The sequence below is a fragment of the Barbus barbus genome (assembly GCF_936440315.1).
Source record: "Barbus barbus genome assembly, chromosome: 35".
In the NCBI taxonomy this organism is placed as follows: Eukaryota; Metazoa; Chordata; class Actinopteri; order Cypriniformes; family Cyprinidae; genus Barbus; species Barbus barbus.
Window position 1 is genome coordinate 25,322,248 of NC_136763.1, and position 21,779 is coordinate 25,344,026.

The following is a 21,779-nucleotide window of genomic DNA, read 5'->3' on the forward strand; positions in this document are numbered from 1 at the left end:
TATATTTTATATTTAAGTGCATATAAAATGATTAAATTAAAAGATTAGAAATGTTGAAGATCATTAAACGATGAAGAGTACAAGTTATATGACTTGACTGCTAATTCTGTGTAAACATTCAAAGAAAGAATGCTGTTGCCCCACTCTCATGCAGTTTCACAACACATGGAAATCTAATAGCAGTCGTCTGCAGTGTCAAGCATTGCTGTAGTTTGTAGTTTAATGGAAAGACACTAAATATAGTTGACTACACAAACATGTTTGTGTTGATTCACATTTCCAGTTATTTTGAAGCACTGGACAGCAGTGTTATAGTCTTCAATGCTGAAAAAGTTACAAAACAAGTTATCAAAGTTTTTGTTGTTGTTTTTTCTCTTCTTTTTTTTTTACTCACTGTTTGACTGATTTCTTTGTCGGTGCAGTCACATGACCTGATTTATAGCCATTGCTATGGAAGAAAAGAGAACTGTGACTTTCCGAGATGTTGCCAAGAGCTATTTCTCACAGACAAGGGTGGACTGTCGCTACACTATAAGCAGTCATCACAGCTGGAGCAGCCATGACTGGATAGGTCTTTTCAAGGTAACTCCTTTACTGAATTAAACACTGTGTTTATTTAGTACAAAACAAAATATATGGAAAGCATTAACCTGCAAATACATTTTATGTTATCTTGTTTCACAGGAGGGATGGCTGACAGTGAACGATTACTACACATTTGCCTGGGCTCTAGCACCAGAAGGGTACCAAACAGGAACAGATGCAAACTGTAGTGTGGCCTTTTACTGTATGTTTGTATTTGATATATAATATATTATTTTATTTGTGTTGATTTATATACCGTAATCCAGTGTTTATGAACCCTGTTCCTGAAGGCACATAAGTACACATTTTGGATGTCTCTCTTTTGCAACCCATCCATTACAAGTCTTGGGCTGTGTTCAAAATCGCCCCCATACCCTCATTCACTATGCCCTTCATTAGCCCGTTAATACGGTCCAGTTAAAGAAGTGAGTGAGTGAGTGAATTTCTCCTCCTCTTCCAGTGAGCTATGTGTGAAAACATTGCTTGTGGGGTCACCAGATACTGTGCTGCGGGCAGAGGGCATGAAAACCTTGGGTGTGAACCACACCAGAAAGGCACAGTACTTTCCTAAAATGACTGGCATGTCAACGGAAACCATCAGATAGCTGGAAAGTGTGAAGCTTGTTTTCTTGTGTGGCCGCTGAACCCACACCCAGTTCAGCAGGATAATTCTGGGAACCCGGGACTTTTTTTTTTTGCATAGTATCTGCCCTGTGCTTTGAGTTGTTGTCCACACATCCTGTCTTACACCACTGGGTTTCCACTGTGAGAAATAGGAGGACGAAATCTGCAGTTGTGGCATGCTGAACAGCTCTGTAGTGTAGAAGAGTCTGAAACAAGGCTTTGTTGAAAGAGCTGTCTTGAGCCAAGTAAGCTCTCAGACCATTTTTCAGTGACTGATCAAATCTCTCTTTGCCCCTATTTGACTGTGAGTGATAGTAAGCTCTTCGTGTTTGATCCCTTTGCTTTGGATGTAGCTGGCAAACTCAGCAAACACTAGTTGAGGACCATTGTCTGTTGTAAAGTTCCTTGGCAGGCCCCAGCTGACAAAGAGCAACTCAATGCAAAGAGCAAATCAGTGATGGAACTGGACGTGATAGAGCCCACAGTGCAACCTCTGACCAATTTGAGTGTAGATTATAAACTACGACAAGGCAATGCAAATGACAGGGCACATCATGGAGTTCACCACAGATATCAAGTTGAATGCGGTCCCAAGGTTTAGTTGGCCAAGGCAAAGACCCCAGTGGGCCAATTATCCATGTTACAAGACATGGATTACAGTCCTGAGCAAGCTGCTCAATGCCTTTGTCCAACCCTGGCCACCATACAAGATCTTTACAATGCTGCTTCAAGTTTATCTGTGCCAAAATGGCCCTCGTACATCATGGCCAGTACTTGTCCTAGTTTAACAGGGATAATGGCATAGTGTCTGTGCTGCAGACGAAGGCTCTGACACTTGATGTATAGCCTCAATATTGGAGTGCAATGGTGAATGGCCTTCAGCTGAAACATCATAGCCAATGAAGTCAACCTCTGGTACCACAAATAAGAATTTCTCCAGATTAAATGCCAGATTATGTTGACTGAGTACAGCAAAAAGTGGCCCTTAAGCACTGTTTGTGAATCACTGCCTTCTGGGCATGGACAATGACATCATCAAGGCATACTGTAAATGGCAATGCCAGGGGCACCAGCCAGGATAGTGGACATTATTTTTTAGACGCCGAACTGAGTCCAAAATGAATCCATGTGCAATGGAACACACCCACATGAGTAACAAATGCAGTAAGATTTCTGCTGTCTGGGTGGACTCATAAACAATTATTTTTGAGGATATTGCTGTCATGGCTAGTAAAGTGAAATGGAAAGTTGGGCAGGTCTTTATTGCCATACTAGACAGGTGTGTATATAAGAAAAATATATTCTATTACACAGCTTCCATATGCAAACAAATTCAGAGAGGGTGGCTGGAGGGGCAAGCATGGCAGGAAATGTTCATAAATGGCCATATTAAATAGCGAGACATAAGCCCCGGTGTCCAGTAGTAGGGACTACAAGATGTAGAAAAAAACTGCATGAATTGGTGTTGATTGAATGGATAATAGCAGGGGTTGTAGTATTAGCACATGGATATCTCTAAAGTGAGATCATCATCTTCCAGTAGCAGCTGCTCTGCAACGAGTTTATTGTTTGGCTTCTCAATTAACTGAAGTCATATCATCTCATCTGATAAAGTACCAAAATAGCATGGTTTTGCCAGCCCTCTTAAGTCAACAACATATTGAAAAATCGACTCACTAGCACGCTATCTGCGCGCGTGGAACGGTAGCCGTTTCTGCAGGAGACTCTTTTTTTTTCCCCACAGTGTTGATTCAACAGTGTTATTGCAGTGGTGTGATCGTCTGCATCTCAGAGTGTGCAAAAAACACGATGTCTTTCGGCACCAAGACAGTGAAGGAGTATGGCCATTTTCAACTTCATTGGGACAGTATCGGGGCCCATTGCAAACAGGTTCATTTCAAGGGATGTTTTCCATTACTCCCATGGGACCATAGGCTTGCCAGGACGGGGCAAAAAAGAGGCTTGGGGGAGATAATGAGAACATGGTAAAATCATCTGCCATCCTCGTCGCCATATTTGAGCTTATTTTATTTTTTATTGTTCTTGTCAATCTCTTTCACATCGTTGAACTGTGTGAAAACATTCAATTCAAAGTCAATTCCCGTTCCAAACCCTTAAAGTATTTATTAATGTAGCAAACACATTACTTTAAATAACCATTATTATTAGTCTAATTAAGCATGCAACAGTGCCCTCAAATTGTTTTAATTTAGTGTTTTAGTTTACAAAATGTGTAGTGTTGGTGTGCCTTCAGGTTTGGGAAACACTGCAGTAGCCTATATGTAGTTTGATACATGTACAGGTCATTAATGTTGTCATATGTCCAACATAATCAGAAACAGCAAGTGAAAAACAACTGCAGTTCTAGGTAGAACAAGAACACTCAGTTGCCATCTGATACTTTATAACTATTGCAACACTACTGCAAGTGTCTGATATCTTTAAGGATGTACCAGGCTGTTTATGTTTGTCACGTGTTTTGGTTTTAGGAGTTTTCTGATCATTATTCCACTCTTCCTGCCATCTTTCAGCGTCTTATCTACCAAAACCTGGTGGGGAGGCATATCAGTTTGCTTATGTGGATGAACGTGGCGAGATGTGTGCAGTTAGTTCTCAGTTTACTTTTTGTGCTCCAAGACCCCTGGATGAACTTGTTACACTAGAGCAGGAGAAAAATGGCGAGGAAGAGGAGAGGGGATATGACCTGCTGGTGGTGGTGCCAAAGACTCTGATCCTGCAGGTGGGGCATTCTTCAACAGACGAGACCAGAACCAATTTGACAATAAAAGTTTTTAAATTACCCTAATTAACATTTGGACACCTATCTGTATTTAAAAATGTCATTGCAACATAAATCAAAATAACAAAACAATAACAATACAAAGTTTGGTAGGCTTTGAATAATGAAATATTTTTGTTGTTGTTAGTGGAACTACACCTGTGATTACTCTTGTAGGACAACTGTGTGAACTTAAAGGGAAAGGTGGAGTTGGTTAGGGTATAGCATAAATTACAGATACATTCTGTATAAATGTTACTGTATTTAGCAATGACATCCAGATATTTTAAGTGTGACTTTAGTGTCCAAAAATATTTTTTTTAGGCCAATGTATCAGTCATAGTGTACAAAGTTTTATTTTACTAATATGTTTTTAACTATTTCTGGTATTTATACAGAATCTCTTAGAAAGATGCCAGTGTGAGTTACATGAGCTGCGTAAGAGGTTTGAGGCTACTGATGCTGAGGTTGAGAGAGAAAAGGAGAGATGGAAAGCTGAAAAAGATGAGCTTGAAAGAATAAAAAATGAGATGAAGAGTCAGATTGATGAGCTAAAAATCAACCTGAGGCAAAGCACTGAAAACATTGAGGAACTCGAGCAAAAACAAAAGGTACAATCAAATGTTTGGTCATGTTTCTGGATCACCGCTAATCAGAAAAATAAGGACACAGAGACCTACTGTATATGAAACTTTAAACTCTGGTATATTTGCTATCAGGATGTGAAAAGCACTCATGAAAACATGGCTGCTCAACTTAGTGGGCTGCTGGCAGAGAGAGATGAAAATCATCAGCAAATCAAAGAACTCCAACAGGATGTTGCCACTCTGACTCAACAAAAACAGAACATAGAGGCCGAGCTTGACAGGTGATTTGGGACCCATGCCAATCTTCACTATAATTTTTTGTTTATGGACTGTTAATTTCTCTGAAATTTAACCAACTGATTAAATAAAATAGTGTTTAAGGAAAAGAGAAAATTTTTCTCTGCAGAATGAAAGAAAGAGTTAAAAAGATGGCCACACAAAGGCAAGATGAAGAAAAGGAGAGGAGAGATTTGCAGGTGAATTAAAATAAGATGTTGTATTCAACATTAGCATTTACAATGTACATTGGAATATATTCTGCATTCTGTGAAATAATTATGAATAATTAACTCATTTGTTTTTACAATTTTAACTAGCATTACATGGACTAGATTACATGGTTAACTTGTGAAGAAATATTTTATCTACAGATAGAGAATGAGCAGGCACATGCTGAGCTGCGGACCCTGCAAGAGCGTCTGGAGGCCAGTGAGCATAGCACTGAGGCCCTCCGCAGGGACCTGAGTGAACTGGGCTCCTTGCAAAGTCACAGTCATGCAGAGCTGCATCAGGTCAGACTTCAGTCTGTGCAGATGAGTTTACAACTGTCCCAGGCCAACCTGGCACTGCACGAGGGGCAAGCCACCTGGGCCCAGGAGAGGGAGACTTTAAGACAAAGTGCAGAGGTAAGAGAGAGCTAAGCTATAGTAATAAATCTCTCTCACACAAACTACTATTACCACTTTTATCAGTCCAGCCACAACAACACTAATTAGTATGTAATTCTCAATCTCTGTGCTCTTGTTAAAGTTGGATAAGGATCGTATTCAGAAACTGAGCCATGATCTTCAGAAGAAGGAAGAGTGGCTCCAGGAGGAGAGAATCGAGCGAGAAAAACTGGAAGTGGAGCTGGGGAACAGGATGGACTGTAACCAGGTAAATATTCCATAACACATGCATGGCCTATAATTAAACTTTCACATCAGTCAGAGCTTTCTGGATACCCAGCACATATGTGGGTCAGATTACTGGTCTTGGAGCAACACCAGTATGAGGCAAGAGTTGCTTAAAAAAAACTGACCAAAATAGATAGAGACATCCCGGGCCATACTGGACCACCAGTGCCAAGCTTGGAGGAGCGAGAGAGTACGCTGGCTTCCTGGGTGTCCAGAGCCCAGGGAAGCATGCAGGGAGCCCAGAAGGGAAGTCCTCAAGGAGGTGGGTACGTAGGTTTTGCCCTCTGGGCCTCCCAGCGGAGCGGGTTCGGTGATGGAGGCAATGCGGATCTGTTCATCCAGGGCCCACTGGATGGGTCTCACAATGACAGCTGGAGGGAGTACGGGTTCAGGTGTGGAGGGTTTGTTGGGGGCATGGATACGTGAGAGGGAATCTGCCTTAACATTCTTATCTCCGGGTCGATACGTGATGGAAAACTGGAACGGGGTGAAGAAGAGGGCCCAGCGAGTCGGCCGGGGGTTTATCTCTTAGCACTTTGGAGATATTCCAGGTTTTTGTGGTTAGTGATGATTGTAAAGGGCTGTTGAGCTTCCTCCAGCCAGTGTCTCCATTCCTCCAGTGCCAGTTTAATGGCGAGCAGCTCCCGATTTCCAATATCGTAGTTCCGCTCCGCTGGGGAAAGCTTCCTGGAGAAGTAAGTGCAAGGGCGGAGTCGGGGAGACTCTCTGTGGTATTGAGACAGCACTGCTCCCACGCATCCACTTCCACTATGAATGGGAGTTGGGGTTCGGGATGTGAGAGGATGGGAGAAAAGGCCTCCTGGAGCTTCTTGTAGGCGGCTCGAACTTCGGAGTTCCAGGACAGAGACCTGGGTTTTTGACAGAGCATGGAAGTGAGGGGAGCTGAGAGGAGACTGAAGTTCAGAATGAACCTCCGGTAGAAATTTGCGAAGCCGAGGAATAAAGTTGCTTTACTGACTGAGGCTGGGACCAGTGGCTTGGACCTTCCCCTGGTCCACCTGGATCCCATCCGCACTGAGGATGTAGCCGAGGAACTGGACCGTGGGGAAGTCGAACTCACACTTCTCGAGCTTCAGGTAGAGGTGGTGTTTCCTGAGTAGGCGTAGGACCTGCATCACGTGATGGCGATGTTCGGCCAGGCTCCGGGAGTATATCAGGATATCGTCTATGTACACGATGACAAACGGAGGAAGGCCCGGAACACCTTGTTCATAAACCCCTGGAAGACGGACGGAGAGTTGGAAAGGTCATACGGCATGACCCGATATTCATATTGGCCTGAGGGGGTAATGAACGTGGTCTTCTACTCGTCGCCCTCCCGGATACGAACGAGGTTATAGGCGCTCCGCAGGTCCAGCTTCGAGAAGATGCAGGCCCCACGGAGTTCCTCGAGGGCGGCCGGGACCAGGGGAAGAGGATAAGGGAGCTTGACAGTGTGATCATTGAGGGTCCGGTAGTCGATGCAGGACCGCAAGCCTCTGTCATTCTTGCCCATGAAGAAGAAGCTTGAGGCCACCGGAGAGGTGGAAGGGCGAATGAGCTGTTGTTGGAGAGCCTCCTTGATGTAATCCTCCATTGCCTTGCGCTCCTGGATGGACAGGGGGTATACTCGACCCTTAGGGAGTATAGCTTCAGGCAGCAGGTCGATGGCACAATCCCATGGCCGGTGCGGGGGTAACTTCGTGGCTGCCTGTTTGCTGAACACATCCTGGAACGCCAGGTAGTCAGATGGGATCGTCGGAACCTCACGAGGTTCGGGGCTCTCCACTAAGGTGGAATGAACTTGGAGCTTCAGGTTACTAACCAGGGGCACAGGAACATTGGAGAGACAGTTTTGGATGCAGGTTTTACTCCATCGGAGGATCTCGCTGGTATCTCATCTGACTTCGGGGGAATGTTGAGATACCCAGGATGATATCGACGGTGGGTCGCTCCAGTACCAGAAAGGATATCCTCTCCTGTTGAAGATAGCCTACTTGTAGAGTGATCGGCGGAGACCGTAATTTGATTTGCCCACGCCCGAAACGGTTTTCCCTGTATGGTCTCGAGTCCATGAGGGCGGGTACTGAAATTAATTGACGTGGGGTGAGCAGTTGTACCATTAGCAGTGGTAGGGTAGAGATAGCAGGCTCCAATTGGAGGGTACTCACCGCTGGGTGTGGGGGGCGAAAGGGGCACACTCGAATGAAGTGCCCCGGAACTCCGCAGTAGAGGCACAGCCCCGTGGCGAGACGTCGAGCACACTCAGTGCGTGAGAGGCGATTAGTATCCATTTGCATAGGTTCTGGTACTGGAGGACAGGCAGCTGGGGAGGACGGAGAATGAGCGGTTATGTCCAGCTGACAAGCCATGAGACGTTGGGAGATCTTAACGGCCTTCTGCATAAAGCTCTCCAGACCGACAGTGTCATCATAGATCACCATCTGGGCTCTGATCTGTGGATTAGTGCTGCTGATTAGTGCTGACAGGTGGCGGTGATCAGAAATCAGGGGATTGGGATCTGGTGAGTGTCGTTGGTGGAGACTGCGGTGACTGTGGTGACTCTCTGACAGTTTAAATATTGGAAATATTTATAAACTTTTCAAAGTCTGATATATGTCTTTATTTATAGAGACACAAATAGCACTCTAGACTCTAGAATTTTTTCATGATAAATACATTGAAATTTAGTCTAAACCGCAGACAGCATAAAATGTGATGTATGAAGTTTTCACTGTAGTCTTTGTATATTACTGCATCATTTGTGTAAAACACAGGAACTGAGAGCCAGTCTTAGAGCCCTGCAGAAGGAACAAGAGCAGCATCAGCTGGAGAAACAGGTAAAACCTTTCTGAATGTATATTTCTGACTGGTGCTATCTTATCTGATGCCATGCTGACTGGTAGTGTTTTATTCACAAACAGGAGCTCTTAGATCATATCCATGTGCTGGAGCTGAGACTAGACAAAGAGACAGATGCTAAGTGGGCTGAGGCTGCAGCTACTCCAACATGTCTGTCATGTCGTTTCTTCTTAAACATTGTGTAGGCGTACATATAAATTTTCTAAATGTAGTGCTATTGATATTGTAGTAAATCTTCATCTTATTTCTTGCAGCTAGCATTGATAGCCCTCCATCAGTTGAAGAAAAGCCCCTGAAAGAGTCTTTATCTGAGCAGTCTTTATGTGTGGCAGATCGTGAACAATCCAGCTTTCATGGGTCAGCAAAGCAGAGCCAAAACGATAATGAGATCGATATGATGGTAAGTAACAAACATCAATGCAGTTCGCTGCACTCCCCCAGCTGGTTGGGTGCCAAGACCTATATTTATTAAAACATTGCAGAGGTTGGTCTACATTCTAAAATGTTTTGTTTGACTCAAAGCAGGGGATAAAAGACAAATGTTTCAGCTATCTGCTATTGTCAGTGTGGCAGTTCTTTGTTTCGCAATGGTTATATAGTAATCGACAAACATCAGGTCATCATAATTAATCAATCCAAAGACTCCAGTTTAACATCAAATCCAATTAATTGTAACAATAGCTCATCAGGCAAAAAAATCGGGGGGGGGGGGGGGGGGGGGGGTGTACAATGTTTATGAACAACTTTTATTTTTTTATCATTGAGAAACAGAATTGTCACACTGGCGAAGACAGACGGCCAAAATGTTTGTCTGCTTTAATTCAAATAAAAGCTTTTTTGAGTGCAGACCAACCTTTGCAAAGTATCACAAAAATGAAATGTGCTTTAAAAAAAAAAAGAAAAACATTTAAAAGGGATTTTGCATTGTGTGGCCACAAAGTAAGCATGTTGTGTTTTATTTGCAAAATGAACTAAGGCCTCAAATTGCCATCCCAACAAGTTAGTATGATGTGGTACCAAAATAAAGTAAACCAAATTTATCAATTTCCAACAACTGCAAATCTATTACAAATATTTAGCAAATTATTTATTTGCTTTCTTTGCAATAACTTTTAATAACTACAATTTGTCACAATTTTAAAATATACAATGGCACCAAAAAGCATTTGGATACTTTTGGACACCTACATCACACATTTGAAGATGTCTGAATTTCAATGCATTTAGATACAAAAACAAATGAGTCTGGAGCTGTTGAATGAGATTCACTCTTCAGAGCCACTCTTTTAACACTTGGTTACTTTTCGTGGATGTATAGTCAGTTTCCATCAAGTTCACATTGGTATCTTGCAGGATAACCACTGTTCATCTTTTATTAGCATAAGAACATCTGACAACCAGGAAGCGTATTTTGAATAATATATCTTTTTATTCTTCTAACAATAAGTACCTTTGCAACTACATGTCAGCTATCAGCCATTAGAGTATCATCAGTCTGTCTGCTTAATATCTGCTAACATTTTATTTTATTTGGTGATCCCCCAAAAGACATTCCATGAGTAACTTTGCCCATTCATGCACATTCTACTAACCCTAAACATAATCGTAACTAATATTCTAAAGGGAGTTTGTTGAGATGTACAAGTTGCGAAGTTACTTATAGCTAGTAGAATGTCTAAAGTGGATTGTCGAAATAAAGTGTTTAAATTTAAAATAAATGCTATTTGGTTTAATATTTTCACATATAATTAAATTACATGTAGCCTATATTTTATTTTGTGTCCAAATACTTTTTTGAGGGAAACGACTTTTTCCAGGGTTACTACTGTATGCACATTAAAATCAAACTTTATATGTAACTTTCTTTGTACTTAACCCCTTACAAAAAGCAAGAGGACCTAGAAGTGGAGTCTTATTCCAGCGTCATTGCTGACAAACCTTTACTGCTTTCTGAACACAACATCAGTGTATTCAGGTGATTATGATGCACAGATTCAGGAGCTTACCTGTGAAATAAATCAAGCCTGCTAACATCTGTGTATTTCAGGAACACAGATTTGTTCCCCTTTCAAACATAATAAAAGCATTTGGAAATGTTACAGCTTGCAGTGTGTTTCCCACAGCTTCACCCAAATCCGAGATAACAGCGCTCTCTGTCTCCCCAGCAGTGGTCTTGCTGACGCCCCCATGTGGTGAACCAAATGAGGAGTAAAACTGAACTGTGTGCAGCTTGTTTACATCAGAGCATGGTCATGTGCTCCTGATCAGTGTGAAATATCAAAACCGTTTTCCAAGCTGGTCTTATTTTATAGTCAGTGTGTAATCTAATATATACTCAAAGTGTAGCTGTGGGTGTTCCAGTAGTGTGAATGTGTTTGTCTGTGCCAATAGAGTAACTGGAATACTGGAAATGTAGGTATGTTTTCTAGATATTCCATTTATAGTATACATACACAAATAAATAAAGGCAGTGGATTGGGTTTCACTTTATTTTAAGGTGTCCTTGTTACAGTGTAATTATACATTTAAGTACTGAGTAATATTTATTAACTACATGTACTTACTGTATGGTTAATGGTTAGTGGCCTAATGGTTAGCGAGTCGGCCTTGTAATCCAAAGGTTGTGGGTTCGAGTCTCGGTCCGGCAGGGATTGTAGGTGGGGGGAGTGAATGTCCAGCGCTCTCTCCACCCTCAATACCACGACTGAGGTGCCCTTGAGCAAGACACTGAACCCCCAACTGCTCCCCGGGCGCCGCAGCATAAATGGCTGCCCACTGCTCCGGGTGTGTGTTCACAGTGTGTGTGTGTGTGTGTGTGTGTGTGTGTGTGTGTGTTCACTGCTGTGTGTGTGTGTGTGTGTGTTCACTGCTGTGTGTGTGCACTATGGATGGGTTAAATGCAAAGCACGAATTCCGAGTATGGGTCACCATACTTGGCAGTATGTCACTTCACTTGTTAATATTAGGGTTTGGCTTAGGGTTACTTGCATGTAATTATGCATAATTTATTGTTGTTGTAATATTAAGTACATGTAACGTGTGTAACAAGGACATCTTAAAATAAAGTGTTACTGTGGATTGTTATATTTTAGATGTAGCATAAGTCAGATGAGCTGCAATTTTAACCAATGAGATAATTTCATTATGACATTAAATAACGTTAATATTATTTATTTATTTTTTTGTTTAGATAGGTGTGCTGGGGCCTCATTTATAAAATGTTGCGCAGAAACCATCCTAAATTTGATCTTAAGATCATTTCTAAGATATTATTGAACGTACGAGCAGAAAGCGCACGTACGTGTCTCTTTCCGATGTGAAATCTATGAATTGCAAATGATCTTGAATTTGCACGCAATTGAATGGTTTCAGCTCTCTGCCTTGTTAACGACTCCTAATTAATGTCATTAACATATCAAAGATCACCAATCATCATAATTTACAACAGCGAGCTGCAAGAACAGCTTATATAAAAAACAACCCCTGCGATACTCCGACAATAAAAAGTCTGTACGTCTGCTCAGACCCTGACGTGACGCTAAGCACTTTTCCACGTCAAAGACAGCTTATATAAATATGAGCGCTGGTGTGGATTTAAGCGTACACACACTCTACGATCAAATCTGAGCGTACACACACTTTATAAATGAGGCCCCTGGTTATGGTTGTCTGTTCTATATCACTTGACAATGACGTAAGTGCGTTCAGGTGCTAACCCAGACAGCAACATAGTTTTTGCCCAGATCCAGCCCATATCTGGCCCGTGTGAAATCCATGCGGGCCAGATGTGGGCCGGATCTGGGCCGACACTGCTTGCTGTCTGGGAAGTTTCCCTTTTAGTTGCTTTAGTTATTATTGTTGTTGTTGTTTTCACAAGTAATCACAATTTTATCACTCTGTTTGTGATGCTGTTATGCTATCCATCCTTGAACTAAACTATATGTGGTCCTCAAGGCTAGACAGTTTCACATTAAATTCTTAAAACTGAAAAAACAATTAAAGATAATGAAATAAAAAATGGCAAAATATAAAAAGTAAATAAAATAAATTACAGTTTGAATTTGTAAATTTAAAGGGAAACTTCTGTGGAGCAATGGACTTCATTTTGGACTGTTGTATGCTGTTAAGAGTTGTTAATTCCAATTTATATGCACATGTTGTGTATCTATTTGTTTTAATTATAATGCTGTCTTGGACTGGACATTAAAGTGATTTGGCAAATGTGTTGTCTAGTCAGTAATAGTCTGTTATAAACACCCTGCATGTTTATAATTATTTTCATCAGCTTATGATAATAAACAGTACATTGTATCCATAAGTTATATAGGTAACACTTTCTATGAAGGCCATATTTATAATGCATTATAAGAGTATTCTTAAGGCATTATAATGAATGCATAATGCATTATAAAAAAATAAATCGTATAATATGTTATATCATCTTATAAATAATCTTAACAACAATTATAATACAGTAACTTTTAAGATTATGATTATTTATAACACACATTGAACACCACATTAAATCTACTTTTACATTTATAATGGACTATATATTTTGACATTATTTATGTAAGATCTGCACAGTATTTTATTACTGTTAGGTGTAGAGGGTTATTTGTGTGTTTCCCGTGAGGCTAATATTAATTTTGATGTGAGCTATATAATATCAATTGAAAAAAAATAAAAAATTGCACACTGTAAAAAAGAATCTGTTAAATTTACGGTAGAATACCGTCAGCTGTGGTTGCCAGAACTTTACAGTGAAAAATACGGTAGCAACATTTTAGGATTCACAGAACTGTTTAAATTTACAGTGAAAAAACATATTTCCTTATCTGATACAATGTTAATATACAAACCTTTCAGTTAACTCATTTTATTTGAAACCAACTGCACTTAAATCGTCCAACCGCCATTTGCTTATAAACTCATACTTATAATGATTAAATAATGTGAACATAAGGGTATTGAGAACTATGTTGCTTAAGTCCATGAAGAAAAACCTACTGATTTATGCGAAGTCATTAAAAGCATCAGTTCAACTCAAATCTTTTACAAATGACTGCAGCACACATACATGTATAAGAGATTCTTATTGTATCAGTAGCTACACAGTTATTGCCTTTAAATAAAGTAACATGCAGCATAATATCAGTGTTTTGCTGTCAGTCCTTGGCTTAAACACAGGCTACTCTCCAGCACAATGGTGACCCACAAAACACAACAGGAAGTTAGGTTTTACAGTATGTTGCTGTTTTTTCTTGATTTTACTGTGAAACACCGGCAGCTGTGGTTGCCAGTAATCTACTGTTTTTTTATTTTTTACAGTGTTCTTCCGTAAATTAAATTAACAGTATATTTATGTTAAAAATACATTTCACAGTGTGTTTTTTTTTCATCTCACACATTTAACCCCTTTAATCCCACAGCCAAATCCTCAGTTTCAAAGAGCACTTATATGTGTCCACACTACAGAGTGTTGAAGTAACACTGAAGCAGTGAGGACGTTAATGAGATAATTAAGTGACTAATTAAATGAGGATTGAGCTTTAGTGATGAACAGCTGCTGTTAACAAGTAGAATCACTGAAGGAAAGAGAACAAAAGAGCAGAGAAACACAACTTACAGCCAAAGCCAAAGTTGAAATCAACTGAAATAAAGCACATCGCTCAAGATCTCAGCAGAGGGTGATTAAATAACTCCACAAACAGCATCGCCAGCTTCTCACTGTGACTTTATTCCTGTCATATGTGTAGCTCTTATTGAGATTTTAGGTGTACTTTCATTTGAAGTCATCATAATGGCGATCAGCGGTTGCTTTGTTTGAGCTCTTGAACCTTGCCTTTTAAAAGTTAGCTTTTCATTGGCTGCTTTAATTAGTTGTGTATATTAAGCATAATAATTAAAGCAAGCTAATCCAAGGAAATCTGTGATCAGATAAAACTGATATTTGTGATTTCAGAACCATCATGATATAACCTAAATCACTGATCTTACCCAATGTTTAATCTCTTATTAGATATGTTAATACATTTAAATTGCACCGCTGATACTACAGCTATCAAATGTTGCTAAACAGTTCGAAGCACAATATGCACAAATAAATGTATTGAATTACAGCAGAACTTAAACACACAGACATCAACAATCAGCGTATGAATCTCAAAACTGATGACAATCAAAAATGATTAAAAAAAAATCAGTTCAACTCTGAACATCACAAAACTGTCTACTGAAAGGTCACAACCAAAACAACACCAAAATAAAAGCAAATAAAGAAAATAGTAAGAACATTCAGCTGCATAATTTATTCATGCTGCAATGCATGCTGGGAGGTTTTTACTGGTACCCAGCATGCTTTGCAGCATGAATTGTGTTTTATTATTAATAGTCACCATTCTTGATGTCTGTGTTTGTCTAAATGGTGCTGTAACTCTAAAGGATTTGTGCATAAAATGTTTTTAAATTCCTTCATAGCTTGTCAACTTATCTTGTAGAGTGATATTACTACCATAAACAATATGAAATTAATTACAGCTCACCCATATCATGTGACACTAATTGAGATCAGTGAATCAGGTCATATGATGACCATCAGCAGTTAACCAAAACTTCTTAATTATAACTTCTCTTGGCTTTACTTGTCATAACAAACGTGCTTCACAGACACAGTTACAAGAACCAGAGAACGACTAACATTAAAGAGTCAAGAGCCCAACTAAAGCAAACACTGAGCAACAAAATGGTAAAGTAAAAAAAAATTTTTGAAAAGAATTTCTGTAGATATATGAAAGAAATGAAGACAAATTGGTTAGCAATAAGTGGAGCTGGTGCTGCTGTTTGTGGAGTTGTTTAATCATCCTCTGCTGTTTTATTTCAGTTGATTTCATTTAAGGCTGTGGCTGTATTTCAGTTGTAGTTTTGTTTCTTGTTCTTTCCTTCAGTGATTGTGTTATTCACCGTATACAGTAAGGAAACTTACTGTTAATCATTTAATAGGTTTTTACTGTGGCATTTTTACAGTCTTTTACCGTTTTTTTTTACAGTGCATACTGTATGTATTTGCTCTAAAATCTCACTGCTACAGGATCTTCTTCGTCTTATCGGAGTACTGCAGGTTTTTGAAAATGTAAGCTGTTTTTGCAGCTCATTGTTCTTAATTAAAGAATTTGGACGATGACTGGTGATCTTTTACATGTTCATTTACATTAATTAGGAGTCGTTTATAAGCAGAGAGCTGAAACCATTCAGTTGCCCGCGAGTTCAAGATCATTTGCGGTTCATAGATTTCACATCTGAAAGTGGAGCGTACGTTCATTCTCATGAACCACATGTACAGTATGCATATTTGAGAGATGTTTGTAAGATCAAATTTAGGATGGTTTCTGCGCAACATTTATAAATGAGGCCCACGAGACGAAACACTATAAGGTCACTTGCCATTAAGAGGCAGTTTAGATGAGGAAGGACGTTCATTCTAAGCAGTTCCTCTATAATTAGGATTTAGTTCCCTGTATTTATAAGTAGTTACTAATTTATGGCTCTATTTTAGTAAAATAACAAAACAATGTGTTGGATTTGTATTTTGGATTACTTTAATTGTTTTCATTTTTAGATTTTTCACTTCAGATTATCTGAACGATTTTGATTTCTACTTTTTAATGGTTATTTGATGGTGTGGCAAATTTGTTAAAAAGTCTGCAATGACTCAGCATAAGATAACGAAACTAAATCTAAATCTAAAAGATAAATGCTGTATAAGAAAACACACAAAGTTACCTCTCCTAATTCTGCAGGAAAGTATGACTGCACAGAATTTGATGAGAAATTTCTTTATAAAATCAAAACATTTGGAAAACAAAGTATTTAAAAAAATGGCCAGACATTATGTGGACATCATTTAAAGTCATTAATACTTAAGGACTTTCACTTGCATGTACAGTAAGATTCTTGTAACAATTTCCATAAGTTGTGCATTTTTTTTTTGCAAGGCACATAACCGAGACAAATGCTAAAAACAAGAAAATGCAAAATTAGAATGGGGAGATGAGGCATGGTGGGAAAAAATACAAACACACATTAAATGCTATTATATTTAAAACATGTTGGCAAAAAACAAAACAAATAGGTATCCTTTTTACAAGAAAGAACACAGTTTGGGAAACCATAGTTAACGTCTTTTAGAAATTAGAACACGAGGGAGAAAATACAAACAAACACAGATCAATACAAATCATTTAGTAAAATAAAAAATATGCATTAAAACAAAAAATTGTCTGTGTATTCTTCTTTGCAGTTCTAACCACCATGTTTCCTATGTTTTAAAACCCAGAAGAGACAAAGTCAAAAATAAAATGACAAATTTAGCAACAAATAATGTAAATAAACAGGTAATATACACATATTCCAAACCACCAGAAAAGCATTGACCTCTGCACTAAATGGCAAAATACAAGCACAAAAGATAAACACTATTTAAGAAAGAAAAAAAGGAAAGAAAAAGTCTCTAATTCAATCCAATATCTCATGTTTAATGTACAAAACAGACATTGAGTCTGGAGGGGAAAGAAAGTATGCCAAAAAACATTTGCTTTGATAATTCGCAAAAACATTAACATCCTGTGGCCTTCTTAAATTACACTTTGCCATGGATTGCTACATTTACACATTTATCAAAGCTGAACTGACTTGGAAGGGTTAATGCATTTCTAGGGACTTTTATCATATTTCCAGAGACATGGCTTGTTTGTCTTTGGTCTGAGGATGGAAGTTTAGACTCTAGAAGAGATCAACTAATTCTGTTGAGTACCACCGTTTACTGCTGCCTCTGCAGAGCATATTTACCCTGTCACGTATCCGGATCAGTGCATTTACATGAAGCTGCTAGACTTTATGATCACTGCAGATTTATCCAGCATACTCTGTGGTAATCATGCATTCATTCTGTTCTGAGATCTATGGAAACGATCTCACTTTGTTGTCTAAGCACCTCTACATGTTGGCTGATCATTACAATGGTGGTACACAAAGACAAACTCCTTCACTCTGTGAGAGGATATCAAATAAGAGATAGACAGGGAATTATGGGAGCGGTCAAAAACCCAGTTCATAACATGCATCACTGACTACAGACAGAACAAAAATATAACGAGACAAGGATAAATATGCAATAAATAAAAGAACATGAGTTTGTTTATATTTGAAAATATTTTAAGAGAACATTTTTTTAAAAAGTCAAAAAGTCTGAGATGTCCTCTGGATGTATTCAAATAAAATGCTTTGCAGTGCCACAAAAGTAGAAAGATGAAAGTAGAAAAGAGATATCTTTACAGTTTTAAGCAAGTCGTATACAAGTATGCATGCACGCACGCAGCTTACAATCTTAAACCATATGGCTATATCCCAAATATATTGCTGTGATGCTTCTATATATGCAGCAATCAGAAGCTTATGAGTTGCTTTGGTAACACTGTTCTGTCATGTGAGGAGGTATAACGTTGTCATCAGTGGCGTGTACAGACCTTAGAAGGGCGGAAGGACAAAGAGGATACTGAAAAAAATGCTATAGACTACAGAACTCACTATAGAACTAATTTTGTAGGGTGCTTTTTAATCAAAAACATCCTACTCTATATGATATTTCTCACCTACAAATAACTGTTAACATAGTAATATCATGTTATTAATACCATGGTACTCGTTGAAGTTTTGAAGCACATTTGAATTAAATTGTAAATCCCATGGTATATGAATGTGGTAATCATTTAGTACCACGGTATTCCATTCAGTACCATGGTATTCAGTACCATTGCATGGTACCATACAGGTTGTTGTACTGAATGATTACCATATTCATATTCATATGAATACATGGTGGTCCAACATACTTCAAAGGTTGCTGATATAGAGTAAAAAAAAATGGTTTATTGGTTACGCTTAAAAAAAATATTTGGTTGAATTAGACAACTCTTCTGTTATTTATGATATGAATTGTCTTATTCTATCACTCTTATAAAGTCAGTAATTCTGACAGACTGATGTAATTGAATTTTTTGAGTTTTATTATAATTATTATTTAGTTTGATGAACATCCATTAAAGCAATACACAGTCAATTTCCGAAGCCTCCCTGATCTGCTGGAGATTTAAAACTCTTTTATTATACAGCTCAATAATGTAAACATTTTTTTTCCACTATCTGCAAAGAAACTAATATATTTATAGTCAGTTATTACGAGACTGAAAGGAACAGTTTGTGCACACCACTGCTCATGTTTGCTGAGATGCTCGGCTCATGTTTGACACTCTAGAGTTCTTCTTCTTCTTCTTATCTAACATATCAGTGTGTTATTGCTTTTAATACCTAATCACACAACTCTTCTAAATCCCAGAGAGAAAAATGTTACATTTTAGCTTTTAATGTTACTTTTTGCTTAATGATATAGAATAGCTGAGGATAAAATATATGTACTGTATAGTGCACACATGTTCTGAGACATGAAGATCCCCTTTGGTCCTTGATTTGCCCAAAACCTAAAGTTGGTCTAAGTGTCAAATTTAGATGTAGAGTTATGTGGCTGGAGGGCTGTGAATTTGGAGTGTTTCGTAAAGAGGCATGTCATCAATAACACATAATAACACACTGAAAGAAGCACAGAGCTGCTGAAAATATTCAAAACAAAATATAACTGAGACAATGCAATATCAAGAGTATAAAGTTACATTAAGCAGTACATGTATGTTGTATTGAATTGGGCATTTACTGTATGTGGTTGTTTGCTGTTCTTTTTGTTTTTCTTTTCTCATTGATCAGTTCTGATTATGTATCCATATGCAGTCATAAAAAAGAAAAAAGTTTCCCTTACAGAACAAGGCTTTGGGATGCATTCTAAAATATCTGGCATCTCCAAATGAAGTACAAAATATGCATACAACAAGTAACTTCCAGATATGGCACTATGGCTTATTTTTCTCTGGTCTTGCATTCTTTTTCATTTCTTAGAGGAACACTGTCTGAAGTAACAGCGTTGGCATGTTCTTAAGGTTTTCTATTTTTACAATTAATCTTTACTGCTTCTGAAAAGTTGAGGGAAACTAGATGTGCAAAGTTGTGCATGTTTTTTGTCATATGAAGCTTATTTTTTTTAGTCATTATGGGAAATTGCTTGACTGAATAATTTTGTTTGTATCAACTGATCAGGTGTCTGGAATACAATGTTGTCCGCTGTTATCTGTATGTATCAGACCCGCATACATACTGTCCTCCAGCGGTCACTGTGCTCTTCCTGTCACACTCTTTCTAGCTCCGCCCATGTCCACTTGCAGGAGTCCCCATTCCTCATCCTCGCTCTCCCCTGCTCGGTCCCGTCCCTCCTCCACACACTCATCATCCTCGTCCTCTTCATCCTCCAGAGCAGATTCCTCATCCCTCTCACGTTTGATGGCTTGGATGGCGGGAGGCGGCTGGGGGGCAGAAGCACCGGTGTCTTTAGATTCGGAGCTCTCCTCAAAGATCTCAGGATTCTCCAGCATCTCTCTGATCAGAGGAGGCATGGGGCCTGGGATCTCCATCTTTAGAGTGATGGCTCGCTCTGCTCCTAAACACACACACAAAGATGATCGTCTTCATGTTTTGTGTGTTAATATCTTAATTTAGGTCCATATTTTACATATTTATCATGAGTGTGTAGCAGAGGTGCTCTCAGGTCTTAAGATCTGTACCCAACACAAACTTCTTGGGACTTCTTGGACCCGACATGCATAAGTTGAAGAACTTGGGTCTTTTTTAACAAAGGCCCTGAGTATCGGCGTCCCTTAAATGTGACAGCGGTGCTAAGAATCTCCGAGCTTGTGTCAATGAACTCAAAAAAAAAAAAAACTCTTTCCCTCTATCTTTCTCTCCGCTTACTAGCTTGTACTTATTTGAACAATGACTGAGACTTGGTGTTACAGGCACTTCCTCTGTCTGATTGCCTCTTCAAGATTAATCGCTTTTTGTATTCCCAATTGTAAGTCGCTTTGGATAAAAGCGTCTGCCAAATGACTAAATGTAAATGTAATGAACCCTTTCAAAGTAGCAACTTGGAACGTTAGAAGCTTACTCCAAGCAGGAAAACTAGCAAATGTCATACAAGAAATGGATCGACTTAAAATCAACATAATCGGTCTAAGCGAAACTAAATGGCCTGGAACAAAAAAGTTTATATCGAGCGAACACCACGTCTTCTGTTCCGGAGGAGAAGGAAACTCCCAACAAACATACGGTGTCGCCTTTATAGTACACAAGAAATTAGTAAATAAAGTCACCAACTTTACCCCAGTATCAGAACGAATAGCACTACTACAATTAGCAGGCAACAAAGTCAACGTGAACATTCTACAGGTTTATGCTCCAACAGCAGACAAACAAGATCATGAAATCGAATCGTTCTATGAGCAACTAACCAATACGCTGATGCCGCTGAATAAACAAGACATCACCATAATCCTCGGCGACTTCAACGCCAAGGTCGGCCACGGTTGAATGCAGAACATTGTCGGAGAACACGGACTAGGAACAAGGAATGAACGAGGTGACAAACTGGTTCAATTCTGCCAAGAAGAACATTTCAGTATCGCTAACACGTGGTTCCAATTAACACCTCGACGATTGTACACGTGGACCTCGCTGCAAGACTCCGACAACAACATCGTCAGGAACCAAATAAATTATATCCTAATTAACATCAGGTTTAAGTCCAGTGTGCTTACAGCAAAAACCTACTCTGGAGCTGATATATTGTCAGATCACAACCCAGTAATAGCTACACTAAGACTCAAATTGCGATCAATACAACGTACAAAGACGAGACGAGCAGACCTGGAGAAACTGAAGAACAGCACCGATAAACGACAAGTATAGCAACATCTCAACGATAGCATCCGCTCAATAACAACAGACACAGCAGATGTTCAGGAGTACTGGCACGCGTTCAAACAATGCATCACAGAAACAACAGAAGACATGCTGGGACACCAATCACCGAAAAAGAAACAACGACGGATGACACAATACATTCTCGACCTAATGAGCAAACGAAGTACGTACAAAAATAAAAACTTGGAGGAGTATAAACAAACGCAACAGAAGAACAGAGAAGCAATCTGACAGGCAAAAGAAAAGTGG

The 21,779-nt window shown here is 39.2% G+C and overlaps 2 protein-coding genes across 4 annotated transcripts in view; one reads left to right on the forward strand and one right to left on the reverse strand.

Moving 5' to 3' along the window:
• Positions 1-450: 450 nt before the first annotated feature.
• Positions 451-10,808, forward strand: LOC306854743 (calcium-binding and coiled-coil domain-containing protein 1-like; the record flags this gene model as incomplete). Its single annotated transcript, XM_079392985.1, has 13 exons — positions 451-582; positions 685-787; positions 3,741-3,949; positions 4,387-4,599; positions 4,708-4,856; positions 4,982-5,051; positions 5,226-5,480; positions 5,605-5,730; positions 8,528-8,590; positions 8,675-8,762; positions 8,867-9,012; positions 10,502-10,587; positions 10,736-10,808. 13 exons carry the CDS (start codon positions 451-453, stop codon positions 10,806-10,808), a joined length of 1,713 nt encoding a protein of 570 aa, XP_079249111.1.
• A 5,626-nt stretch (positions 10,809-16,434) lies between these two features.
• Positions 16,435-21,779, reverse strand: part of LOC306854871 (retinoic acid receptor gamma-A-like) — a 51,076-nt gene continuing 45,731 nt past the window's right edge. For all 3 annotated transcript variants that reach the window (XM_079393152.1, XM_079393151.1, XM_079393153.1), the window contains one exon: positions 16,435-20,211. In XM_079393152.1, the coding sequence (XP_079249278.1) occupies positions 19,886-20,211 (326 nt within the window). In that variant the 3' untranslated portion in view covers positions 16,435-19,885. The remainder of the gene's footprint in view (positions 20,212-21,779) is intronic.